The sequence below is a fragment of the Pelodiscus sinensis genome, chromosome 5, assembly GCF_049634645.1.
Source record: "Pelodiscus sinensis isolate JC-2024 chromosome 5, ASM4963464v1, whole genome shotgun sequence".
Lineage (NCBI taxonomy): Eukaryota > Metazoa > Chordata > Testudines > Trionychidae > Pelodiscus > Pelodiscus sinensis.
Window position 1 is genome coordinate 134,175,301 of NC_134715.1, and position 27,525 is coordinate 134,202,825.

General features: G+C 54.2%; 2 protein-coding genes across 2 annotated transcripts in view; one reads left to right on the forward strand and one right to left on the reverse strand.

Moving 5' to 3' along the window:
* LOC142829723 (C-type lectin domain family 4 member K-like) overlaps positions 1-27,525 on the reverse strand; it is a 114,735-nt gene that overhangs the window by 19,575 nt on the left and 67,635 nt on the right. The gene's annotated exons all lie outside the window — the stretch shown is intronic.
* On the forward strand, positions 8,124-26,027 carry LOC142829721 (C-type lectin domain family 10 member A-like). The gene is made up of 8 exons (XM_075931099.1): positions 8,124-8,557; positions 11,159-11,315; positions 15,028-15,141; positions 18,299-18,406; positions 20,114-20,254; positions 21,384-21,535; positions 24,400-24,518; positions 25,156-26,027. Exons 1-8 carry the CDS (start codon positions 8,552-8,554, stop codon positions 25,316-25,318), a joined length of 960 nt encoding a protein of 319 aa, XP_075787214.1. The 5' UTR covers positions 8,124-8,551; the 3' UTR covers positions 25,319-26,027.

The window sequence follows — 27,525 nt, forward strand, 5'->3', positions numbered from 1 at the left end:
CACCTCTGGCCATGCTGTGTAGTGGACAGAAGGCTGGTTGGTTGAGGTGCGGGGGGGGGGAGGAACTTTACTCCGAGCAGAGCAGGTTGGAACGCTGAACATGGTGCCAGAACTAAATATGATAGACGGCAATTTCCTCCTTCGCAAAGTCTTGCACCCAAGCCGGGGAATTCCAGAGGAGACCCTGTCTCGACAGATAAAGAAGAACTGACCACAGAACTGAAAATTAATCATAACTTACATACAGGTGTTCCTGACTTGATCACTTTTATCATGAGCAAATAGAATAAAGTCCCAACCAATTCCCAAAAGTTATGAGCCAAAACACAGTTCTGTGAGGAAGAATTGAAACAGAAAACCCAGAGTAATTGGGAATTGTCCCAGAAGATTTACTAGATGCCCCCAAATCCAGTCCCACAGCTGAGGAAGAGACGTACTGGTTTTCAAATGACCTGGCTTATAGGGGAAGTAAAGGCAGCTCTACAAATTATCTGTACCAAAATAGAAAAAAGGGGAGAACTGCTATTACGGAATATAACTCCGAAGCTGGGAACAGTAGGGAATCAAAAAGGAAACCAGGGGGACACAAGGAGCAATGTGTGGCTAGAAAAGATAAGGTCAATAACAAGGAGGTTTTGAAGTGTGTTAGGATCAAAAAGATTCCTACGCATGGTCAGGGTCCATTATCGGAAGGAAATGGTAGAATTAGCAATACAAATGCAGAAGAGGCAGAAGTGCTCAGTAAATATTTCTTTTCTGATCTAGGAAAAGAAACCGTGGCTGTTACTGTACTTGTACCATGTGATAACGCTTTCTCCATTCCAATAGCATCTTGGGGGATACTAAACAACAGCTGCTACAGAGACATTTGGGAACCAGCAGGTCTGTGTCACTTACACCCAAGAGTTTGAAAAGAGCTGGCAAAGGCACTTGTGGACATTAACGCTGATCTTGCAATCGGGGAACGTTCCAGAGATGGCCAGAAAGCTCGTGTTGAAAGTGAACAGGGTAAACAGGACGTCCTAGCTATGTACAGGCCTGTGGCTTGATATCAATCCGAGGCAGCAGGGCAGAGCGGCTGGTGGTTATGGCGTGGGACGTAGGCAGTCTGACCTATCAGTGAGAGTAGGCTCTAGTGGGCAGAGCAGGCATGCAGCTTGGGGATCAAAGCCAAAGCCCGACTGCCAGTTACCAGAACCAGGGATCCAGCCAGAGTCAGAACCAGAGATTGGTGCTGAGGGTCAGAGCCGAGGTCCGGCACCCGACCGCAGAGCCAAGCATCCAGGCAGAGTCAGGGCAGAAGTCGGGGCCAGGGCGGAGCCAGGACGAGCAGCAGGCGACTGGGGGTGAGTTCTCAGGTAAGGACCTGGCAGGGAGCTCAGGAGCAAGCACAGTGGGGAGGGGAGCCAGGGCAGGAGCAGAGCAGGGACACAGGCAGGTACAAGCAGCAGGCCCAGCATGGCCCAGCGCCGCTGCAACAGGCACCCACGCGGCTGCACGGACCAGCCTCCTGCGCTGGGGATTCCCCAAGCCCAGGGCTCATGTGAGGGGCGGAGGGGGATGTTTCCCCCTCAGGCTGTGCTGGGCTGGTCCTCCCTTCCCTCAGGGAGGGGCCTTTGGGTGGATGCCTCACGGACAGACGCTGCCTTTCCCTCAGCTCCTCTCTGCTGGGGCCGCAGGCGGCAGCTGTGACATCCCAGGGGCTCTTCCCCGGCCCTTTGCCTCTTCCACTTGCTGCTGTCCCCAGGGTGGAGGAGGCTACGGGGGGGGGGGGGGGGGATTCGCTGAGCACAGGATCGAGGGGGCTGAAAACGTCTCTTCCCTTTGCCCTCTCAAAGGTCAATCGAACGGTGCATCGTCTTGGCAGAACCTGGCCCAGTGATCTCAAGGGATCCCCTCGGTGCCTGCTCGAAGCCTGCCCCTGACCCGGAGGAGAAGGAGGGGACGAGGCAGGATCCCCCTGAGCCCCACTTACCTCAGCGCGAGAGCACAGGCCTGGCAGAACCACTGGGAAACCAGCCGTGAGCAAGGCGGGACGGGGAGAGCGGCCGCTGCAGGAGAGGCGAAAGGACCAGCCGGGGCAGTGAGAAATGCACCAGGACACAGAGAGTTTGCTCTGGCAGGAAGCCCAAATATGGCACCGTCCTCTGTGTGACTCAGCCCCCTCGCTGGATGACAAGTGTGGTTTCCCCGTCTGGGGGGTGCATCACGGTTCCTGCCCTCCCGTTATCTGTGTCACTGCCTCACAGGGCCAGGGGGACTCAGGCGCCAAAAAGGAGCGATTGCTTAGCACCCGCTGGGAGCCAACTCCGCCTCCCTCCAGCCCCTTCCACCTGTCCCGGGTCAGTTTGTACCTCGGATCTCACCCCAGAGAGCTCGCTGGGCCAGGCCTTTAGCATCCAGCAGCGAAAGGTTTATTAGTAAAAGGAAGAAAAGGCCGAGAGCAGGGTTGGTAACGCAGGCACATTCCGCACCCCAGTCACCACATTCTGGCTGCAGGCTCTCAGCAGAGACCGACCAAACCGCTGGCTCCAAGTCTCTGGAGCACATCCCATGTCAGGGCGGGTCCCCGCTCCGTCCCCGCTCTCTGTCCTCAGCAAAGATGCTTCTGAATTCAACAGCAGGAGTGTGGACAAGCGGAGGAGCCCCTAGGGCCCCTTTCATCATCTTGCCCAGGGGGAGGGAAATCCATGGTTCTTCGGTGCAAAGGGATCTTCCAGAGTGGAGACGATCACATGAGTGAGTCACCTCCTATGTCCTTTTTAGGCAAGGGGCCATGGGGCCTGCTGGGCTGCAGGTTTCCAGCAAAATTCCTCATATGTTCACTTTTGGGCCAGCGTCCATGCTGCACAGCTCTTCACGGAGTCGCCACCCCTCCCAGTAGGGGTGCAGTGCCTGCTGCTGCCCCCCAGACCGAAAACATTGACAACACAAGTCCAGAGCCACCATTCAGAACGTCCCCCATGCAACTCAGGCCGGCACGTGAGTAGCACAAACAGGATCAGCAAAGCACAAGTTTGTATCAGACACCCCCCTGGGGCAGGTTGCACAGAACTGGGGGCAAACACACACCTGCGGGTGCAACAAGAACCTGCATGGGCCTAGGAAAATCCAATAGCATCGCAGGTGGATGCAGCAGGAAACCTCGCTGGACAGCTGCTTCTTGTAGCATCCCGCCCCCGCCAGACGCCGTCAACTCCTCCCCCTGAAGTCAGGTAAGGTAAGGAGGCGAGTGGGAAGGAAGGGGAGCCCATGAGTCCCTTCCCACTGTGGGGTGCCAGGAAAAGGGAGGAAGCGGCAGCCACAGCTTGGCCAGCCCCTGAGCTCTGGTCTGGCTGGGGCAGCTGCAACAGGTGGGGTGGGTGGGGGAGGTTACTTTCTGTGATAGCATCTTGGCACATGTTGGCTTTGCTCATGGCCGACGGGTTGCTGGGGCAGGCGGCTGCTGGAAGATGAAGATTCCAGCCCTTTTCAAATTAAAAATGGCTTCTGCCAGCAAAAGAAGAGAAGGCGGCATGGAGTGTCGTCTTTTCCATGGAAAACGGACAAAGGACTGTGTGTGTGGCGGTGAAACGCAAGCCCGTCGGCCTGATTTGTGGAGAAGCAGTTTCTGCCTCCAAACAAAATCAAACATGAGAAAGACAGGACAGCACAAAGCACATCAGAGACGACGAACACCATGGACAGCTGCATGTGGGCAAGACTGAAGACTTTGCATGAGCAGCAAACAACTGTCACCAAAACAGGAAAGGAGATAGCCGGAGTTATGCAAACAAGTTATGGGTTGAATGGACTTACAGCAGAAAGAACTTGGTCTCCTTCAGATGGAGACAAGTATCAGAGGGATAGCCGTGTTAGTCTGAATCTGCAAAAGCGACAAGGAGTCCTGTGGCACCTTATAGACTAACTGAAGTGTAGGAGCATAAGCTTTCGTGGGCAAAGACCCACTTCGTCTTTGCCCACGAAAGCTTATGCTCCTACACTTCAGTTAGTCTATAAGGTGCCACAGGACTCCTCGTCGCTTTTTCAGACGGAGAGTTGGTAAGGAGTGCATCTCTGCAACTGCAGCTTTCCTGGCACCAGAGACTTGTAAATTATCTGAGAGTGGGAGCTTATCTCGCGGGGCGGTATCAGATCGAATGCAGGATATGGCTGAGGATGTTGAAATGTCTCTGAAAGATTCTGCGGCTGATTTTGAGTTCTGTGCTCTGGCTGCTGGTGAGATACCAGACAGAACAAGTACAGCCCAGCTGGCTGTTTTCCTGCCTGGGACCACCCAGGGCTTGACACTCAAGGGGACTTGCTTTCTTACTCTCAAAGCACGACACCGTCAGAGGTGAAGACGTTCTTGGGAGGCTACATGGGCACTGCACTGGCTCCAGCTGTCCTTTGAAAAACAGAGCGGCCTTACCACTGATGGTGTCCCAGCCCTGGCTGGATCTCGTAGGGGATCGGCTGCCTTAGCCAAGAAAGAAACGGGTCGCGTTGGTCTTGAACCACATCAGTGGATTGTGGATCGCCTCCTCAGAGGCGAGAGGCAGGAGTGAGGACAGAACGGAGGGTTCCCGGCCTGGGTAGCTTCTTCCACAAAGGGAATCCCGTTGTTCCGGCTGTGGAGAAGCACGACCACAAGGCAGCATTTGGAGTCACAGGGCCAGTCGCCTGTCCAGGCTGGACTTGGGTCTTTGCAGGCAGGAGCCATTGCTCCCCCCTGCTCTGAGTGCCCCAGGAAGGCTCCTCCGACATGGACTGGCCCCTCCCAAGGCCCATGGTCGTCCAAGCGCTGCTCAGCTGCTGGAGTGGTCCGTACGCCATGGGCTGGCCAAGCCTCCCGCTGGCATCTACCAGGAGTGAACGGCTGAAATACAAGTTCAGAGCCAACAGCCGTTACATCCCCCACAAAAATGATACTCTGCACACCTCACCCGGCCCACTTTGTACAACATTTGCTACAAATATAGAATAGTGGTGGCGAGACAGACGGGAGAAGGAGGGGCTGTCTGCGACTCCGCGCTGAGGCTGTTCGGGTGCTGGAGGAGTCTGCTCTTGATCAATGGTTGGTGAAATCTATTCCAGAACTCACAGCCAGTTTGGGGGGGTGCCCGGCTACCTAAAAGCCTGGCCTGGGATTGGCACCAGGCTCCTGGTCTCCTGCTGGGCAGCCCCACCACCCGGAATGACACCGTGCCCGGCCCAAACCTCACCCTGATGCAATGGGCTATGGAATGTACTAAACGAAGATAAATATTAAATTGCCCATCGATTACTCACCGTTGCGTTGTTTATTTAACGTAGAGCTGTCTTTCATTTATTATCACAATGGCATGGACTAGAAGTCACCCTAAACCAGGAATCCGTGGCACCCAGCACACCCAGCGAGCATGACAAATGGAGGAATGGGTTAGGGTTAGGGTTAGGGTCAGAGGCCAAGGAGAACGATTCCCCCTCACCCCCGCCATGAGACCCTTATACAGGGCCGGCCCACAACATTTTGGCACCTGAGGCAGGGAGCTCAAAATGACGCCCCCTGGTTTGGGCCAAAACTTTGAAAGGTCTCACTTCTGCCTCCTTCCTGTTCTACTCCTCTCGTGGCACTGCTCTACCACCTGCCCCAATAAAGGAGAACTAATAACTTAAAATGCCTCTGGGTCCTAGTGGCACCCCTCGCACTAGCCCCCTCAGTTCACCACATGGTAAGGCCAGCTCTGCCCTTTTAGATACCTGAAAACTGCTCTCATGTTCCCCCTCAGTCTTCTCTTTCCAAACTCAACAAGGGAATTTCTTCAGTCTTCCCTCATAGCTCGTGTTCTCTAGAGCTTTCATCATTTTTCTTGCTCTTCTCTGAACCTTCTCCAGTTTCTCCACCTCTTTCTTGAAATGCAGTGCCCAGAACTGGACATAATACTTCGACTGAGGCCTAATCAGTGCAGAGCAGAGCATAAGAATGACTTCTCGTGTCTTGCTCACCACACTCCTCTTTATGCCTCCCAGAATCATGTCTTTCTAATCTTCCCCCTGAATACCTGTGTTGTTTGCATGCCCCTCTGCCATGTACATTGGTTAAACTGGACAATCTCTACAAGAAAGAATTAATGGATACAAATCAGACACCTGAAAAGGCAATACACTGAAATCTGTTGGGGAACATTTTAACTTGCCCGAACACTCATTAATGGATCTCAAAGTCACCGTATTATTTCAGGCTCATTTCATAAGCCAATTCTACAGAGAGGCCTCAGAGCTCAACTTGATTTACAAGTTTGATTCCTGCAACAGAGGTTGGATGGCTCGCTACATTCCACATCCTAATGACATAAAAAACCCCAAAACAATGGGTACTTAAGAACACTTAGGACCTTCTCTATCAGCTGCATGGAGCATGGACAGTCTAACTGATTATTCATTTCACTTTTTTTTTCTTTTTTTCCCCTTCTTTTTCCTCCCCTCCCCTCCGCTATTTATTTAGAAACGGGACCCTTTATGACGCCATTCATCTGGAGAAGTGGGTTGTGCCCACTGTCACATAAAAAGCCATATGTAGGCCTGCAGGGGTTAAATTTGTATTTCTCTTGGCCAATCATGAGCCCTACTGGCAAAAATACCAGGTGTTCTTTATCAGATGGCCTTCATCAGCCACAACTTCCTATGCTTGCTAGCTGAGAGCTGAGTATGGGATAAATAACATGACCTCGGTTCTCAGCCCCATGGGAACGCTGAGTGTGGCAATGGGCCAACTCCCACACACTCACTAAACAGCCAAAGTATAAAATCACTGGGGGTTTCACACCTCTGTGAGTCTCACCAGGGACCTAGTCCTCGAAGGGTGTCCTGGATCCCCACAGCTGGAACCACATCCACAGCAGCCTGGTGCGAGGTGACTGGAATGAGATTCCCTGCAAACTGAGGGGCTTAAGCATTTTCAAGTGCCTGTTACTCTTTCATGCATTGTTTTACCTGTGCTTATTGGCGTATTACTTTGTGGTAGCTGTGTAACCATCTGCCAGTATTAATCCTGTAATAGTAGTGACGTAGTGAGATTAATAAACACAACTATCGCTATCGAGTCTGTCTTGAAGTGAATCCACAACCCTGTTGGGCCCTGCCTCTGTGAGTTGACACCATGAAAGCTCATAATCCCATTTACATTTGTGGTTAGTCTCTAAGAGTACGTCTAGACTACATGGCTGTGCTGACAGAGGCATGTAAAACAAGCTACCCAACATAGTCAATGAAGCCAGGATTTAAATATCCCCCGCTTCATTAAAATAACAATGGCTGCCGCGCTGTTCCGGCTCAGATGATCGTTGGCACAGCGTGTGAGTCAAGATGTGGATCGGTCAGCAGGAAACACCTTTGTCGACCGCTCCTGTAAACCTCGTTTCATGAGGCATAAGGGAGCGGTAGACAAAGGTGTTCCCTTCTCAACCGATCTACATTTTGACTTGTGCGGTGTGCCAACGATCAGCTGAGCCAGCACAGCAACGGCAGCCATTTTTATTTTAATGAAGTAGGCGGTATTTAAATCCCCGCTTCATTGACTATGTCGGGTAGCTTGTTTTACATGGCTGTGTCGGCAGAGGCATGTAGTCTAGACATACCCTAAGGTGTTGCTAGACTATTTGTTGGTTTTAAGATTTTCCGGATGGGGGGAGGATCTGCCTAGTTGGGGAAGGGTCCCAATGCCTGGGTGCCAGCCACGCCCCGTGGAACAGCCCAACGCTTCCTACATGAGGCCATCAGTGGGATGAGAATTAGTCTCCAGAACAAGCATCACACTTAAGAGAAGAACACAACTATTTTGTAAGCCAACAACTCCAGGAGCACACCCAGGGCAGGACACATGGCCACAAACAGCCTTTCCCTGCTTTGCCTCGGTGGAAGCGGTCTACATGCTTGGGTCCTCAGCTGAGCTCGGGAGGCCTCAGTGGAAGCTGTCATGTTATTGGATTTTAAAGTGAGCAGACGCGCCCACGAAGGGGGGGGTTGCCCCAAATTTGGTACACAGTGGGCCATGTGAAGTGTCAAACGAAAGCTTATGCTCTACTGTTTCTGTGTGTGTTGCTCATGGGCTTGTGTGATGTTTGTATGTGGAGCGGGGAATATGGGCTCTGTGCTGGTGCTGGCAATGTTCTCTGTCTGAGACAGAGCAATGCGCCTGACCTGCCTGTTGTGAGGAAGGAATGTTCGGTGAATGACTGTGCTAATTAGCACGGCTCCAGGAACAATGGCTCTCGGAGAGGCCAGCACACACCTGAGGAATGCGCCTGGAACCCTGCAGACCGGCCAGTGCCTCATGGCTGCTGGCATGTGAAACATGCCATCATGTGACCAGCTCCAGCTTGGGAGGCACCAAGAATGAATAAAAAGGTGCCATGAGGCGGTCTCCATCTTGTCTTTAATCTTGCTACTGATCCCAGACGCAGCCTTGCGAGGGACAGAGAGCCGAGAAGGATTGCTGGCCCATCCTGACACAGAATGGACACCAGAGATTTCTGAGCCAGCAGTTTGGAACATCTCTGCTGAAAGCCTGCATCCAGAACTGGGAGATTCGATGCATGTAATGTATTCTTCTTAACAACCTTACTCTCCACCTTTTCTTTCTTTTGTTAATAAACCTTTAGATTGTAGATTCTAAAGGACTGGCCCAGCATGCTCTTGTGGGTAAGACATACAGTGTAAATTGACCGGGGACCGTGGCGGGTTCTTTGGGACCGGGAGGACTGGGACTGTTTGGGGTTGGTGAGATCGGGTTTTATAACTTCTCATCTTTGTGTAGGCCTGGGGCTGATTGTGGCACAGGGAGAGCCGGGGTTTTTACGGGTTTTGCTTGTGAGGCTTCCTGTTGGCCAGATAGGCAGCTGAAGCGCTCGGCGTGACTGGTTTGTGACCTATTTGGGAAAGGTCTCCAGTCAAGGGCTGTAAGGGGCCCTGGTTTTGAGCAATTTGCCCTGAGCTGACACCCTCAGCGGTGCCCAGACCTGGCCCGGTCTGTCACACATGCGCTCTGCATGCCTGGGTCCGAGGCTGAGCTCAGGAGGCCATGTGGGTTATCAGCGCTTCTGGCCAACCTGATCATTCACTCGATGCATGCCTGGGATCTGAGACCTTCTGTACTTGACTGGCACACCCTCCTAGCCAATCAGCTTTGTGCAGAGGAGCACAGAGGGAAGGGGAAAGGGCTGACACTCTCACACCAGCTCCATAGGTCGTCACCATTCACCCAAGAGTTCTCAGACAACTCAAATGAGTAACTTTGGAACTACTGACTGGTTTGTAAGCTACCCTTTAAATCAGCTTCCGTACCTAATGACTGGAAGTTAGCTAACATGACGCCAATCTTTAAAAAGGGCTCTAGAGGCGATCCTGGCTATTACAGACCGGTAAGTATTATGTCCGTACCAGGCAAATTAGTTGAAACTATATTAAAGAATAAAATGTCAGACACGTGGCTTAACAAAATTTGTTGGGAAAAAGTCAACATGGTTTCTGTAAAGGGAAATCATGTCTTACTAATCTATTAGAGTTCCTGGAGGGGGTCAACAAACATGTAGATAAGGAGGATCCAGTAAATATAGTGAAAGATTTCCAGAGAGACTTTGACAAGGTCCCTCATCAAAAACTCTTAAGTAAAGTAAGTTGTCATAGAATAAGAAGGAAGATCCACTCGTGGACTGATACCTGGTTAAAAGCCAGGAAAGAAAGGGTAGGAATAAATGGTCATTTCTCAGCGTGGAGAGAGGTAACTAGTGGTGTCCCTCAGGGGGTCGGTACTGGGACCAATCCTCTTCAACCTATTTACAAATGATCTGGAGAAAGGGGTAAATGGTGAGATACTAAAATTTGCAGACGATACCAAACTGCTCAAGATACTTAAGACCAAAGCAGACTGTGAAGAGCTTTAGAAGGATCTCACCAAACTAGGAGATTGGGCGACAAAATGGAAAATGAATATTCATGTTGATAAATGCAAATTAATTCACACTGGAAAAAAATAATCCCAACTATACATATAATATGAAGGGGACTAAATTAGCTATAACTACTCAAGAGCCAGATCTTGGAGTCATTGTGGGTAGTTCTCTGAAAACATCCACTCCGTGTGCAGCAGCAGTGAAAACAGGAAACAGAATGTTAGGAATCATAAAAAAAGGAGAGAGAATAAGACCAAGAATATCTTATTGCACCTGTATGAATCCACATTACACCCACATCTTGAATACTGCATAGAGATGTGGTTGCTTCATCTCAAACAAGATTCTTTAGCATTGGAAAAAGTTCAGAAACGGGCAACAAAAGTGTGAGGGGTTTGGAACGGGTCCCATATGAAGAGAGATTGAAAAGATGGGGGCTTTTCAGATTAGAAAAGAGACTAAGTGGGGACCTGATAGAGGTCTGTAACATTATGACTGGTGTGGATAAGGAAAAGTTATTTACATTTCCCACAAACATCAGAACTAGGGGTCACCAAATGAAATGAATAGACAGCAGGTTTAAAACAAGCAAAAGGGCTGTGTCTACATTGGCACCCCTTTCCGGAAAAGGGATGCTAATGAGACACTTCGGAATTGCAAATTCTGCGGGGGATTTAAATATCCCTCGTGGCATTTGCATTTACATGGTTATGCCGGAGAAAAGCGCCAGTCTAGATGTGATTTTCCAGAAAATAAGCCCTTTTCCAGAAGTTCCCTTATTCCTACTTTCAAGCCGGCACCCCAGGAGCTCAGTGGCTGCCCAGTGTGTGCCATGCACACAGCGGCTGGGTTAGCTTTTGTCCCATCCCTTCCCCAGTCGGCTTCCAGCCCCTGCCCCAGCTTTGCCCCATCCCCTTTGGCTTCAGACTCCTGCCTGTGCTGCCCAGCCTGCCCCTGCCTCACTGCATGGCCTGGCCCGGCCCCCACTGCTGGGCTGGGCTTGTCTCTCTGGCACGGACCCCTCATCCAGCTGCGGACTCCGGTGTCCCCCATCCCGGCTCTTGCCAGTCGGCAGAACTCTCGCTTCCACCACTAGGCCTGACTGCACATGGCCCAGCTGGCGCCAGGGCTGCTCTCACCACCAGGCCACACGCCCTGCCAGCTGTGCAAGGAGTTCAGAAGCTCTCTCTGCCATGGCACCATTACCCCAAGCAGCCGGCAGGCATCACTTCCCATTTCTATTTCAGGCCAGGGCATGGTTAGAGGGAGGCCCTCACCTGGCAGGCTGCGGAAAGGACCCAGGTGCCATTGAGCAGGGTCCCGGCTCTGTGCGCAGGCAGAGACTGGCAAGGGAGAACATCTATGGGAAGATGCAGGTGTCGGAATCTGCTCCCAAGCCAAAAGGTAAGCACATGGGCTGCACCCAACCCTGGGTCCCCACTGGGTTCTCCTTGGCCTTGCCGTCTCTCATGGCCTTCGGCTTTGGTGAGGCCCCATCTGGCGTATTGTGTCCAGTTCTGGGCCCCCCACTACAGAAAGGATGTGGACGCATTGGAGCGGGGCCAGTGGAGGGCAACCAAAATGATTAGGGGGCTGGAGCACATGACCTACGAGGAGAGGCTGAGGGATTTGGGTTTGTTGAGTCTGCAGAAGAGAAGAGTGAGGGGGGATTTGAGAGCAGCCTGCAACTACCTGAAGGGAGGTTCCAAAGAGGATGGAGAGAGGCTGTTCTCAGTAGGGGCAGATGCAGAACAAGGAGCAATGGGCTCAAGTTGCAGTGGGGGAGGTCTAGGTTGGACATTAGGAAAAACGATTTCCCTAAGAGGGTGGGGAAGTGCTGGGCTGGGTTCCCGAGGGAGGGGGTGGAATCTCCATCCCTAGAGGTATTTAAGTCCCGGCTGGACAAAGCCCTGGCTGGGCTGATTGAGTTGGGCTGGTCCTGCTCTGGGCAGGGGACAGGACTCCCTGACTCCTGAGGGCTCTGCCAGCCCCAGGGTTCTGTGATTCTAGGGGTTTCTGGGCAGCGATCGCTTGTTCCGCCGACCATGTTCCCACAGCTCAGTCTTGCAGCAGGGGCAGCGGGCGAGGGCGCGTGTCATTCGTTCCCCGTGCAGCCTCCCCCACCAGTCCCCAATGGGAGAGCAACACGGGCAGCAGAGGTGGGAGCCCGTGTCCAGCATCCCGGCCTACTGCAGGGCTGCGCACTAGCATGGACTGGCCATAAACCCCACCCAGACTCCCCATGCGCAGCCCACTGGCATGGCCAGCCCCTCTAGGAGATAACTGGGCCAGCTTCTCACAGCCCCATCTCGGGGGACCAGCTCCCTCTCGGCTCCCGGTTTCAGCGCGACACCCCCATTCCTTCCTCTGCCCCGTCCCTGCCGGAGCACTGGCCTCTCCTCCTGAGCGGCTGGGGCAGGGCGGCGCTGGCTGTGTTAGCAGGGAAGGGGCTCCCCTGGCGCGGAGAGGGGGAAAGGGAGCCTGTTCCTCCAAGGACAGGGAGCAAGTGGATCTGGAAGCTTGGAGACAGGCACAAGGCTGTTTCCCTAAAGCTCCCAGCACAAAGGGCCCTTCTCGGTGCTGTGGCCAGGGAGGTGTCAGCTGGGTGAGGCCTCCCCCGTGGGTTTGTCTCTGCCCTGTGGTGTCCGTGGTGCCCAGATGCCATGGGCCAGCTGTTCTGCTCTGAGCACATGGAACTGGCCTGGGAAGGTGCAAGAAGGGCAGGAAGGAGGGGCTGAGGAGGTGGTGAGGAGGGCGGGTGAGGATCTGAGGGGCAGGAGGCACCTGCAGCCAAGCACGGAGCTCAGCTGGGCCGTCTGCTGTGACAAAGGGACACTCCAGGCAGAACAGTCGCCTGCTCTGGGCCACGGAGAAGCCCCCCCGCAGAATGTTTCCGTAAAGGCTGAGAACTGGAAACTCAACACATCAGAGAGTTGCAGCTTCCCCCCTTGGTTAGCGTGAGAGAAGCCACCTTCGTACCTGAGCCATTTGGGGTCCCTGCCTTGCCCTATTGAGGGCTCAAGGCCTCACCAGTCCTCTTAGGTCCCCCCCTTTCCCTTCCCAGGGCTCAGGGTGCAAGGCACCTGGCCATACCCAGGGGCTCCGGAGAAAATCTGGTTAATTTACATATTCCCGCCTTTCCCGCGGGGTCCGGGTACTCTGGGTCTGGGGAACGTTTTCCCAGGGGAAGCGCCTAAAACAACTGTGCGCCTAAAACAGCTGTTCAGGCGCCATGCACAGAATACACAAACCAAGCAAATCTCCCACGCGCCGCACACCCCGGCACATTCACCCCGGGCCAGTCGGGAGCCTCTCCCTGGGGCGCGTCACACTCGGGCATGTGGGCCGGACTCCCGACTGTGGCTCTGCCGTGTGGGAATGGCTCCCAGAGAGCGTCGGTTTCATAGACGTGATCCAGGCAGCCCTCACTTCTTCCCCCGAATTCCCCTCCCCGCTGTCCCCACTCCTCATCAGAGCCACGCTCCCCCACCGCGTCTGCCCCGCCGTGTCCTGCCACTGCCCAGGGCTTTGCAGCTTGGCCAGGAAAGAGAAAATGCAGCTTCACCGGGCCCTTCTCCGGTTGTGCAGGTGGTCGGCGTCCAACGCTGGCCAGAGCTTCCCTTCCTGTTCGGGAGTGTCCGTCTGCCGCCGCCCCGGTGCCCAGCCCCGCGGGGTTCCCCCTCACGTCAGACCCCTCGCAGGTCCCTCTGGCACTGGGGAGCCCTCGCAGGAGCAGAGTCCTTCAGTGTTAAAGGTGAACTCCCTGAGCTTCCCCCGAGGCCGGTTTCATGGGGGCGGGGCCCAGTCAGGTCTCAGGTCTCGGACCGACAGCCTGGGGAAGGTTTCTCTGGGCATCTGAGAGTTGTCTGGGGGGGGGCCAAGAAACGCCCTGCTGGAGAGCGGCGCTGGCCAATGGCTGAGGCCCAGAGCGGGCAGGGAAGGAATCCGACAGCCTGGCCTCTCCACGCAGCTGCTGTTCGCCCCTGGAAGACCAAATCCAGATGCTCCGAACACGCTTACTTCTGCCTGCGCAGAACTCCTAGATTGAGCGCAGGGCGAGTCCTGGTCCTTCCATCGTCAGGCTTCGCCCTGTCTGGGATTGGCGGCCTGGCTCCCCTGCTGTGAAATCAGCATCCTGGGGGTGGGTCTTGGACAGGGATGCTCTAGAAAGGCCCTTGTGCTGTGAGCCCTGCCTTCCAAGTGACCCATCCCCTGTCGCCCGTCGCCAGCATCTGGCCAGGGCAGCAGTGGCAATGGCTCACTAGGGTAGCGAGTGGCCGCATGACTGGTCCTTCTTCATCTCTGTGGACTGCAAGATTCTTGTATCCAGAACAGCCTCCCGGGACAGCGTCGGTTTGCTCACTGCGCCCGTGTACCTCCAAATGGCAGGCTGTTCCCTCTGCCGTGCTTGGAACACAGCGGACCACACGGCTCTCATTGCATGGAAGGCAGGGGCAGCGCACCTCCCTTCCCCGGCCTGGCTTTATGTAATACTGGGAGAGAAAATCTATGCAGATGGAAATGAGCAGAATTGTGGGCAACAGAAAACAAAATGCCTTGTGGACACACACAGAACCCAGCTGGGCCTCTGGTTTCCCACCACTGGGCTAGAAACAACCATTGATGGACATGTCTTCTGTGAACTTACCTAGCTCTTTTTGGAACCCTCTTATAGTATCACAGCATCCTCTGGCAAGGAGTTCCACAGGTTAACTAAGCATTATGTAAACACATAGCTCCTTATTTGTTTTCACTTGCAGATCCTAATATTTCCCCAATTTCACTTCCTCATTCTTGTGACTTTTCATAAAGTTGTTCTGGTTCCTTTTCTCGTTTAAAAATACTCCTCTGAGCAGGGATTTCAGAAGTCCTAAACTTCCCTCCCAAGAAATGCTTATGCAGGGAGAAATCCGGCTCTTGGATCTCTAGCACAGAATCTGGCTTGGCATGGCAGTGACTCCTGATTGGGGGAGCTCAGTTTGGAGATTCAAGCTCAGGCTGGTTCTCACCGTATGTGGCCCGACTGAGCCGTTGCTGTTGGATTGGAGGGGGCAGTTGCCTCGGTCGGTGGTGCTCGAGCTGTAACTGACCACGGATTTCTTTGGTCTCCTTCAAGGCAATGCTCCCACGCAATCGGCTCCTTGGTGGCAGAGGACGAGAGGCATCACCCCAGCGTTGCTACTCCTGATCCTGGCCCTGGCGACCTCCCTCCTCGCTGTGACGCTTCTATGTAAGTTCAGTGACCGCCCCGTGTTTGCCCCCTTCCATACAGGCCAGCTGGCTCCCGTGTGGAGGGGCCACCCCGTTCTCAGCAGCATGGCGCCCGCATTTCTGGCTGTCCCTCCAGGAACTCTCCTGCTCAGGGCGTTGGAATGGCGCTGTGAGATCTTGCCCTGGGGTTTGACAGCAGCACAAATGTTCTAACGCTACCGATGGCCAAGCCCTGGCGCAGTCGCCTAGGGAGGCCGTGGTCTCTGCGCTGGAAGGGTCTCAGGAGGGGTCAGACAGCCACCTCTCAGGGGTGGGCCCGGTGTCCTTCGTTCTGCCCCAGCATCAGCTCCCTGGCATACCTGGGTGGCCGACAAAGGGCTTTGATGTCGGCAGGGGAGTGTCCAGACTAGCGCGCTGAGCCGAAAAACAACTGATCAGCTGTTTGTCGGCTCAGCGTGGCAGCCATGTAAATTTAAATGGAGCGGCGATTATTTAAATAGCCGCTTCATTTTACTGTGTCGGGTAGCCTAATCTACATGCCTTTATTTCAAACTGCATGCCACAGTGTAGACATACCCTGAGTGGATTGTTCCTTCCTCAATGCAGCACTTTGCATTTGTCCTAAGTCAACTTCATCCCATTTACCTCAGACCTCCCAGCTCGGGATCTGCAAATTTTATAGAGGTCCTCTCCATGCCATTATCTAAATCATTGATTAAGATATTGAAAGAAACTTGTCCCAAAACAGACCCCTACGGAACCTCACTTGTTATGCCCTTCCAACATGACTGTGATTCATTGATAACTACCCTGAGAACGGCTTATGCACCAGTTATGCACCCAGCCAGTTATGCTCCCACCCCATCTAAGTGTTATTTCCCTAATTTATTGATAAGAAAGTCACGTGAGACCATATGAAATGCCTTACTAAAGTCTAGCTATACTACATCCACCACTTCCCCCTTATCCACAAGATTTGTAATCCCGTCAAATTCCTTCCCCTCCAAAAGTTCAAATCCCTGAATTTCGTACTTGAGATCTATATTAATATAAATATTATTAATAATTAATCATCTGGACATGCCCTAGGCCCAGAGGCAGCTTTTACGTGCTACAGACCTTGCGGTGCTCCCAGCTCTGCCAGTGGGGCCGAGAGTTTGTTTATGAACAGAGGGGGACAGGGTGAGTAAGGCAATCGAAGGGTTAATTCAATTAATTGAAGGATCATTAGACAATCATGGAAACTTTGTCAGGAAACCGAAGGCAGGAGCAAATGGGGAGGCTGGCGAGTCTCAGAATAGGGGCTCTAGGGGTTGGGCCTGGGACCGGCACTGTTCAACTTACAATGACGTTGTCTGGAAAAGTGCTGACCAGGGAGGTGACAGAGTTTGCAGATGTTACACCGTGGCTCGCAAGGGTTAGGTCCCAAGACGACTGCAGAGGGTTCCAGGGGATCTCACAAACCTGGGTGACTGTGCAACCAAAGGGCAGCAGGAATTCAGCGATGATGAATGGAAAGTCGTGCACATGGCAGAGCATGATCCCAGCCAGAGCTGTACAATGATGGGCTCTAAAGGAGCAATTAGCACGAGAGAGAGAGAGAGAGAGAGAGAGAGAGAGAGAGAGAGAGAGAGAGTTCGGCGTCGTGGAGGCTAGTTCCCTTCACAATCTGGTCCATGTGCAGTGTCAGTCCACAAAGCAAACCGAATCGTGGGGATCCTTGGGAAAGGAATTGCTAGGAAGACTGGAAACATCCCATTGCCACTGTATAAATACTTGGTTTGCCCACGCCCTGAGTACTGCCTTCAAAATTGGTCACCCTATCTCCCAAGATGTGTGTTGGATTTGGGAACTGGCTCATAGAAGAGCCATACAAGTGATTAGGCGGGTGGAACAGCTTCCATAGGAGCAGACTTTTAAAAGGCGGGGATAGATGGTGGGAGGGGGTTCAGCTGGAACAGAGAGACTGGGGGAGAGTGTGAGAAGGTCTGTGAACGGTGGGAAAACCGAACAAGGAAATGTGATTTCCTCGATGCAGCTGTGGGGGATGGACACAGGGGCCGCTGGCCCTGCCCATGGTTTCTTCACGTGCCACCCCTAGCCTGGGGAGGGGCCACCTCTCCCCTCCTACCCTGCCCCCACCCCACCACTCCCCCAACTCTCAGTGCAACACCCCGCTTACCGCCACTGGGGAGAGTGGGGGCAGCTCCTCCCTCCCCCACCCTGCCCCTAGGCGAAGTGGCTGGATTCAGGTGGCTCCCCATCCTGCCACTGCTGGTGAGCGCAGGGCAGGCTCAGCCCTACGGCCGGTGCCAGGCCCTGCTAGTTGTGCAGTTCTACGGGCCCCTTGCTCCTTCCCTGTGGAATGTTGAGGGCCCATGGCCCTTCCTGCCCCCACGCGTGGCCCAGCCTTCATCCACTGACACGAGGGCGCCCAGTGAAACCTGCAGGCAGCAGAGACCACACAAAACAGACCCTCTCTCCACTGTCACCCGGGGCCCTGCCACGCCGTGGTGTGACAGCCCAGCTGCAGCAGGGCTCCAGGGAGACCTGAGGCAGTTCAAGGAGGACGGGTCCATCAGTGGCCATTAGCCATTTTCCCCAGACTCTGTCTGCCAGAGGCTGGGACTGGGCGATGGGCAGGGCTCATGGGATGGTTCCCTCGTCTGTTCCCTCCCTCTGGGCAGACAGGACCCTGGGCTGGAGGGACCTTTGCTCTCACCCTGTCTGGCCGCACTGACGTTCTTATGTTCTTATGACCTTCTCCGGCCCCAGTTCTCCACCTGAGAACGCGGGAGGAGACTTCCTGACTCCGCAGGTTGTGGGGTGACTCCCAGTGTCGTGTGAAAGCCTGCGAGGACCCTGGCAGCCCCAGAAAGGGGAGACAGATGTACAGGATGGATGGGGGACGAGGCTGCAGACAGCACTCAGAGAGGGTCCCTGCGTGTCGGGAGCAGCTCCCTGCCCCACAGAGCTGCCCCCCTGCCCCAAGGGTGCTCCGTGCAGCAGCAGCGACCTGACCGGCCTGGGCTCCCATGTGCCCGCGGGGGAGGCTTGCAAAGAGACAGCCACAGCTGTTGCGCTCAGGCGGGCGTGGGAGGCAGGCCCTGTTCTGGGCCTGGCACGTCTCCAGCCAGGTCAGTCCGGTCGCTGACCCGCCAACACCTGATCTCTAGATTCCCAGGGACGGAGCCGGCTGCAGGCAGTGGAAGAAGCCGCACGGAACCTGAGAGTCTCCCTGCAGCCGACTAACACCTCGGCCGCGCCCGCCAGGGAATCGGACAGTAAGTCTCAGCCTGGGGCCCGGCAGCAGGTCGCTCCCTCCCCAGGCCTGGAAGCCGAGCACGCGCCTGGCTGGAGGCTGGTGGGTGCATCCGCATGTCCCCAGTCCCTTGGCCTTCTCCCTGTCCAATCGGCTGCTGCTCTGCTCACTCCTCTGCTAATAGGGGCTCTGTTCCCAGGAGTGGATGGCTGCACCAGGCTCCCCCCTAACTCCTCCTGGCAGTTGCTGGCTGCTGCATCCCTCCCTGCTCCTGACCAGGAGGCCTAGTGGTCTGCATCTTCTGTCCTTTCACTAGTATGCCCCTCATGCCAGAGTCCCCCTGGCCCTGCAGTGTCAGGGTTGCACGCACAAGGCAGAGAGATGCAGCTCATGAGCCGGACTGGGCTGAATTCAGACCGTGGTGGAAGCTGGACATTGGTGGAGCTGCTCTCCTGAGCCTCAGTTCACCTCCCCTCATCTCTGAGCCCTTCCTATCCAGTGTTGGGTGGGAGAAATGATAAGGCAGCAGAGGAGTCCCCTAACAATACTGAACCCTGTGTTCAAATTCTGTGATTGCCAGTGTCTATTATCTGGTGGAGCATCTTAATTAATCAAAGGACTCAGTTTAGGTGAACCTAACAAATGACCGATTTATTAAGGGTAAACTTACAAAATAGGGGATTCAGGGGGCATTCAATGGTTAACAACAAACAATAAATGGTACAACAGACAGGACCATGCAGTACTTTAAAGACTAACAAGATGGTTTATTAGGTGATGAGCTTTCGTGGGCCAGACCCGCTTCCTCAGATCAATTTGTGGAAGAAAATTGGCAGGACCATAAATATCAAAGGGATGCCCTCTGAGGTGGGAGTCCCCTGAGAGGGAAACACCACATCACCTGCCTCTGCTAGGGAGACCCCGCAGAGCCGGCCCCTGCTAGGGAGACCCCGCAGTGCCGGCCCCTGCTAGGGAGACCCCGCAGAGCCAGCCCCTGCTAGGGAGACCCCTCAGCGCTGGCCCCTGCTAGGGAGACCCCGTGCGATGTACCTCTGAGGTAAATCCAGTTTAAACTGGAACTTATTTACCTGTTTTCTGCCAAAGGCGGGAAAATCATGATGTGACAGACCCAGGGCGTGTGGCTCGCCTTTCATTGTGTTTTACAAAATGGACGACAGTTCCTCCATTTTGATTTAACAGGGCTACCCTAAAATATCAAACATTACAAGCCAAACATTTAACTACTTAGGATTTTACCCTGAACAGGAGCCACAATAGTTTGGGTACCAGCCCGTCACAGTGATGGAGGCAGAGCGCTCTCGTGTGGGCAGTGCCACAACTGCCTGTCCATCTGTCTGTCCATCTGGCAGGGGCTGTGCACACACACGGTCTGTGGCCCAGAGTCACTCAGGTGCAGGGGACGCGCTCACAGGTCACAGGGCGGCAGAGTCAGGAAGACGTGGCTGGGGAGACGGGCCTGGAGCTCAGGGAGTTGATTCACTTTCCAGACCTGCTGCAGACCTTGTCTGCGTCTCTGCACCTCGGCTGCCCTTTAGGAAAACAATTTCTCCCACCCAGTCTATCTCCACTGGGAGCCGCTGGGAGCAGGGCCTGTCCCCTCCTGCCTGCCCAGGGCCTGGCCCGATGGGGCCGGCAGGGGCTGTCTTAGAACACGTCCCCCTAATCCCGTGTTCTGATCCCCACTGACGTCGCTCTGACTTGCTCCCAGCGCTGCAGCTCCTGGGCGAAGTGCAGGTAGGAGTCCGGATGCTGAGAGCCCGGCTGGGAAATTTCAGTGCGGAGAACAGAGAACTGCAGACCCGTCTGGACACGGTCGCTGGAGCGCGAGGAGCCGGGTCGGATTCCTGCAGTGAGTCAGAGCCCCTGGTCCTGCCGGTGCGGGGGGTAAACGAGACTCAGGCTCCCAGGCTGCCAGTGCAGGGCCTGTCGCCAGCACCGAGTTCCCTGAATGAGACACACCTGTGGCTGTGCATGCACCACCCCGCAGGGATCCGTGTGGAGTTCAATTGCACCCTCGGCCTCGATCCAGGCCAGTCCAGGCACAGGCAGAGACAAACCGGCCTTTCAGTGCTGGGGAGGCGGGGAAGGGAGTGATGCTCAGAATTGTCCCTGGGCCAGCGCCCCATGCAGGATGTGGGTGGAACCTGACGGGAAATAGGCCTGAGACTTTGACCACTGACCACTAATGGTCACTGAGCACTGTTGGTGCAGAACCAGGGGCTTTTCCACCTTGTGCTGCTACATACTCTGCCCCTCACCGCCTGAGTTCCCCCGCCAGTTCAGATGAGCAGTGAGTCTTCCCGTTCCCATTACAGCTGTGCTGCTCTGCACTGGCACCATCACCTGCTCCAGCCCAGATGCAGCTGCATTTCTGTCTTGGGGGAGGGACTCTGGGCTGGCTGCTCTCTGTGTCTCTGGGCTCCTGTCTATTGCTACTGAAGGCTGTGTCCACACTCAGGGGTTCTTTCGAAAAAATGTACCCTTTTTTCGAAAGAACTTCCCCTGCATCCAGACTCAAGCCGCGTTCTTTCGAAATTATTTCGAAAGAACGCGGCTTTTCTTTCGATGGCGGTAAACCTCGTTTCACGAGGAAGAACGCCTTCCTTCGAAAGTTCTTCTTTCGAAGGAAGGCGTTCTTCAATGTAAAGAGGCTGTCTTCGAAAGAGAGCATCCAGACTCGCTGGGTGCTCTCTTTCGAAAAAGCGGATTTCCTCTATCGAAAGATCCGCCTGCAGTCTAGACGCAATCTTTCGAAAGAGGCTCTTTCGAAAGATGCTTTCGAAAGAGCCTTTTTCGAAAGAAGCCTGCAGTCTAGACACACCCGAAGTGATTGACTGAGTGGCTGCAGAATCAGGCTTTGACGTTCTCTGGGTCTGGGGCAGCCGAGGGGCAGGGGAAATGCAGCAGGAGGAGCCCTGAGCTCCCTGAAGGTATCCCTGTGACTAGCCTGGGTGTCTGACCCCAGTCTCTGCTCCCAGGGGACGTGTGGACAAAGGCCTCTGCAGGCTGGAGGTGTCACGGCGGGAACCTCTATTACTTCTCCCAAGAAGAGAAGTCGTGGGATGAGGCTGAGCAGTTCTGTGTGTCTCAGGGCTCACACCTGACCTCCGTCTCGTCCCAGAAGGAACAGGTGAGTGCAGGAACCTCTCAGGGCCTGGACCATGGCTCAAGGCTGTTGAAGGCTGTAATGTGACAGAGTCCAGAGGTTCAAATCAGGGCAGATTGCTCAGAAACAGGATCACTTACATCCCAAGATTGTGAAAAGGCACCAAGCCCGTCACACAGAGCCCTGCTATTTGCCACACTGGCCGGCCCGAAGTCAAACAAGCAATCCCATTGGACACTCGAGCTTTACCTGTGCCACATCCAGCGCCAAAACGTACACAGGTGAGAGGTTCTAAAACCAGTCTCACAAAGTCCCAACAGGATCTGCTGATCCCAAAGGAGCAGCCACATTCCCAGATCAATTCACAACTCAGAGCTTATCCCAAAGGGCACGCTGGGCCAGTCCTTTAGCATCTGAGGTTCGTTAGTAAAGGAAAGAAAAGGCTGAGAGTAGAATTGTTTAGGAGATCGTGTCACACACACCAGTCACAGAGTTCTTGGAACAGTCTCTTAGTCAAGATGTAATCAGCTGCCAGCTTACAAGCCTCTGGAATTAGTCCTGCGTTAGGAGGGTGATCCGTCCTTCCGGGTCCAATTCACGGCAAAGATGCTTCGGACGTGATGGAGCGATGATGGGAACGAAGACATTACTGAGGAGCAGACTGAATACAAATATGGAGGAAGCCTCCAGATCCCCCTTGTACTCTTGCCCATGTGGAGGGAAACCTACTGTTCTCCTTGTGTAAAAGTACCTCCCCAAATGGCCTTTGTCACATGAGCAAGTGTAAGGGCTGTTCCCACTCTGGCACTTCAAATGCGGAACGTGAGGGCCCACAAGAGAAAACCTTGCCTGAAAACCTTGCCTCTACAGGCACTGGTTATAAAACATTTCCTTCCAGAATCACAATACACAGATTGGGGAGGGGATGGTTGCTGCCACCATCAAGTGATTTTAATCCCTAAAAACCAGGGGTGAACACTTGAACCCAGCCCCAGGGGTACCTCCAGCTCTTTTACCCTAAGAGAGCTCGAACAAAGAAATGAGGAAAACAAGCGGCAGTCTGTAGTAGCTGACCTCTCAGTCTGAGGCAGACAGACAGATCTCCTGTACCTTCCAGGACACCAGAAATAAATCATCACCTTAAAAAAGTGATTTTTACTACAAAACAAAAGATAAACTTGATAGCGCATGTTTGATTGCTAGATGCTACAGAGCAACAAAGGAAGACAAATTAAAACACAGAGGAAAATCTCTGGGAACAATGCTAGATAGTAAATGGGGAGGGGAGACAGAGATTCATAGGGTATGTCTACACTTGCACCCTAGTTCGGACTAGGGATGCAAATGCAGGCATTCGAAATAGCTAATAAAGCGGGGATTTAAATATTCCGCGCTTCATTAGCGAGATCTTGCTGGCACGCTACTTCAAATCACAGCTGATTCGAACCAGGAAGTGCGTGCCGGAACACGTTGGTTCGAACCAAACCCCTTGGTTTGAACCAACGTTACTCCTCAAAAAATGACTACCTACCACCAAGGCCTCTAGTAATCTCTTCAGCTATACCTTAACCAATCATTCTACTGAAATGGAACGGACCAATTGTCATAGAGTAACATGTGGATGTAGCCAATCATATCGCTCCCCCTTTATTGGATTACACGCACACACAAGCAATCAAAGAACCAGACAAAAGTGGGCAGATAACCAGTAGCGGAGCAGTGAGTATCCTAACCACACAGAAAAGATTTCATAACTCAACTGCTGATTAGTGGGTCCTTGCCAGACACAGAGCGATCCACCTACGTTCTCCTTAACTCGTCTAGGCTCCTCCCTTTCTCTGAAGGCCTTGGGTTGGATCCTCTTTCTCACTCCCCAAATTGCCCTACTTCACTGGCACTGGTTCAGAATGTGTCTGGACGTGACCCTATGTTTCTCAGGAGATGGCTGCCCTAGCTGACAAGGCCTGGGACCATCAAATACAGTCAGACTGGCATGTTGAGTCTGTGGGGGTGCCTACCCTGCAGGGCTCATCTCGAAATAAGCGACGCAAATTGAGCTACGTCAACTGCGGCGCTTATTTCGAAATTGGGGGCGTCGACATGGCACTTATTTAGAAATCGAGCCCTCGCCCTCCGACTTCCCTTACTCCTCGTGCGATGAGGATTGCAGGAGTTGGAGGAAGCAGGCCTCCCGCTTGACAGTACTTTGACACTATTTCGAAATAACTGCCGGCTGTGTCGATGCGGATGACGTTATTTTGGAATAACATGAGTGATCTGGAAATAGTGTCACAGTGCAGACGTACCTGATTACTAGCTAAGTGATAAAAATACCTAAAATCCCAACAAAGTGGCCCCGCAGGCCTGACTATCTCTCTCCTACCAAGGGCCTGGCTTAATGCCAGGAGAAGGTGGCTGGATGCAGCAAACCTGGGACGTGCCTTGTGCCAAACTCTGCGCTCAGATGCCCATGCCTGGAACCTGATGCAGGGATCCACCCATCAGCTGAAAAGCAGAGATGGGCAGGGGCACAGTGCCAGGCCTGGACACCCCAGAGTCTGGGGGGTAGGGGTAGGGGGATTTGGGTCTGGTTCATTTCTCCGTGGCAGGTCGATGTGGTTACTGCAGGGAGACCCAGATCCAGACTCAGACCCAGACCCAGAGCTTTGTCACAAGACAGAGACCCAGAGATGCTCCAGGACTCCTGCCGTTAGCACTTGGAGTCACACACCGTGTCCCCCACTGCCCAGTGCCCTGCTCACACACCCAGATGCTCGTTCCACTCCCCAGCCTGTTCAGCCCAGGCAGCTGCCCCTGCCCCTGCCCCTGCCCCTGCCCCTGCAACCTGCCTTGGGTGGCCTGACCATGCTGGGATCTGTGTTGGGCAGGAGTTTCTCTCTAAGGAGATCCAGGGAAAAAACCACTGGATTGGACTCACCGACCTGGGCACCGAAGGCCGCTGGCGCTGGGTGGACGGCTCAGAATACAGAGCAGACGCCAGCAGGGGGTGAGTAACGCGGAGACTGATCCTCTGTTAATGTCTTATCACAAGCTCTTTCAGCAGCGTCTGTTCAGTCCCTTGGGTCCTGCATTCTCCCTGTTCCGCACGGTGCTCCATCTCCCCGCCGGTGGGGGGCAGGCTGCAGGGGTCGGTACGTGACTGGAGCCAGCTGGAGCCAGTGCACTGAGCACAGGGGCTGGAGCTGAGGCCCATGACCGGGGCAGAGAGAAGCCAATGAGGGAACCCGCTGCCCCCCTCTTTCAGTCCCTGCGCCCCCATCTTGGGCTGAGCCTGGGACGTGCTGTGCTGTGCACTTGGTGCTGGGCCCTGAGGGTATGTCTAGACTGGCGACAGAGGCATGTAGTCTAGACATACCCTGAGATATGAGCTGCTGCTGCTCCGCGTTCAGAGCCACACGCTCTCCTGGGTGCGTTGCCAGCTCCGTCAGGCCCAGGGCAATACCCCCCCCCCCCCCAAGCCCTTTGCTACCCCGACCACAAATGCTGCAGAGAACGCTGGTGAGGGTAGAAAGGGGGGCACTTTGCTGGGTCATTTCCAGGTGTCTTGGTCCCCTGCTGACACCAGAGTCCAAGCTCGGCATGTGGCCGTGGTTCTCCTGAGAGAGGAACACTCTGCTCTGCAGGTTCTGGGATTCCCATCAGCCTGACAACTGGCACCAGGGGATCGGCGGCAGAGAAGACTGTGTTGAGATCCGCACAAAGAAGCAGGCTATGTGGAATGATGCCAACTGCTCTCTGCCTGCGCGGTGGATCTGTAAGCAGGCCCGTGGGCAGGCCGGGCTGTGACATGCAGGGCCAGTGTGAGAGTTTCACCCCCCCCCCCCCCCCCGTTTGCTTTATGAAATTGACTTATGGGCACAAACATGCATAAGCCGAAGATGCTTTGGACAAATCCCTGATGTCACCCATCAGCCTTAACGCCACAAGCTGCTGGTGCCATGTGTCTGATTGGCATGTGCACCATTCTTGGGGGTAAAGTGAGAGATATGGAGTAGGGGAAGGGTTAGGGTTTAACTATGCAAATGAAACCATCCAGGGGGTTCCCCGCTATGTCTGGGCGATCACCTGCAAATGGCCTTTGAGTCTGAGCAGTGGTTGGTTTTAGGAAGTCACATGACCACCCCAAGTGCTAGGGTCTGACCAGGTAATTGTCCATAGGAGGGGGAATGTAGAAGCAGAATCCCCGCCCCAAAAAGAGGCCACTCAGGGAAGTTTTCAGGCTTTTGTCTTTGCCTGGCATGTCACTGCCAGGAGAATGAACCAGAGACCCCAGGGAAAGGGTGTTCTCTGGCTGGGAGGCTTGGCTGAAAGAAGAACAGTTTCAGGGTAAGTTTGTGCTGAGCTTTGAGTGACAGAACTCGCTCTGCATTTCCTGTTAGTTTCAATCTGTAATCGACTTTGCTCGGCCTGTTTTCACCGGCAACCACTTCGCTGCTGCTGTTCATACTGAATAAAATCACTTGGGTTCACTGTCCAGCCCAGGGTCAGTAATTGTTCCGGGGGAGCAGCCAGTGAGCACGTTCCCCTTTCACTGTTACAGGGGGCTCATCTGAATGACTCACTGGGGCTCTGATCCCAGTGGGGGAGCGGGTTCCCTGGAAGCTGGGCCCCCATCTGCATTTTCCTCACATCTGAAGAATTTCAGGGTCTGTGCTGCTCCTGGGGGGCTTGGGGGGGAGGAGGGGATGTGTGATCTCAGCTCGGTGCCTTGGCTGGGGATGGGCAGGAAGGGAAGAGCAAACAGCCGTGGTACCAATCGGAGTTAAGGATGGAGTGAGGAGTCTACAAGACAAACTGTGACAAGACAAGAGTTTACATGACAAATTGTGTCAGACTAGGAGTCTCCATGAAGTTGAGATAGGAGGCGTTGTAAGGGTCTTGATTAGAGTTAAGATGATTTCTCTCTGTTACAGGGAGAGAGACCTGGAAAACTTTTAACCCTTGCAGCAGTTTTCTTTTAGAGAGTTTTGATTTCCTCCACAATCCCCCCTTAGACACAATTGGAGTTATTTGATTTTTCTCCCACAGTACATGTGCCTATAGAGACAATGGGGAGGATGAAGCTCCCCCCTCCGCCCCAATTCATAGGGGGGATTGCTGGCTGTTCTCTTTTTCAGGGAGCGAGGGGAAAGTGCGCAGCTTGCTGCATTCCTCACTCTGGCTGGGGAGTCAGGGGACAGATGAGCTGGGCACTTTGCTCTCTCTCCCTGAGGGGCGGGAAGGGAAGAGCAAACAGCCGTGGTACCAATCGGAGTTAAGGACGGAGCAGCGCTGGGTACATGTGCCAGTATTCGCTAACGGCCAAGTGGTGCCTGCTGTGCCGTGTGCATCGCACGGTGTGTTCGCCCCACGGTGGGGAGCAATTCAGGGTCTGCTGGGAGAGGGGTTAACAGGTGTTTGGGTTCTCCCGCTGCTCCTCCGAAGCACAGTGTAACTGAACACAGCCGCTCCTTCCCCCGCACAGGAGCCCCCCCCGTCACTTCCTTGGAAGGACCCAATGCAGCATTGTCTACGTCTCAGGAAGTTCTTCCTGCGAAGGCAGCGGTGGTTGGGGCATCTCCCTGCCCAGACCCTGGGATTCTGTCCACACAAAGCAATGAACAGGAACCAGATGGCCACCACCCTCAGCCTGAGTCCCCTCCCAGCAGGGCGGGCGTGTGGCTGCACAGGGAGCTATACAGGCTGGGCTGTGCAGGCAGCGACAGGGGCCAGGAAAGAACCACTGGGGGTGGGTAAGTCGGGGGGGGGGGGCAGTGGCCGGGAGACACATGGTTCCCGCAGCCCCAGAGCTCCCACCAAAGCAGCCCTGGGTTGTGATGTAACTTCAACCCATTTCACGGGAGGTAAGTCAAGATAGAGCTAGGCTCCTGTGAATACCGCTCCCCTGCAAAGAGTGCAGGGTTACTAACAGTGGAAAGACCAGCACCTGTATAAGATCAGCCCCGCTACCTGCTAGGAAATAACAGGGAGTACACAACGCATGTGCACCGACA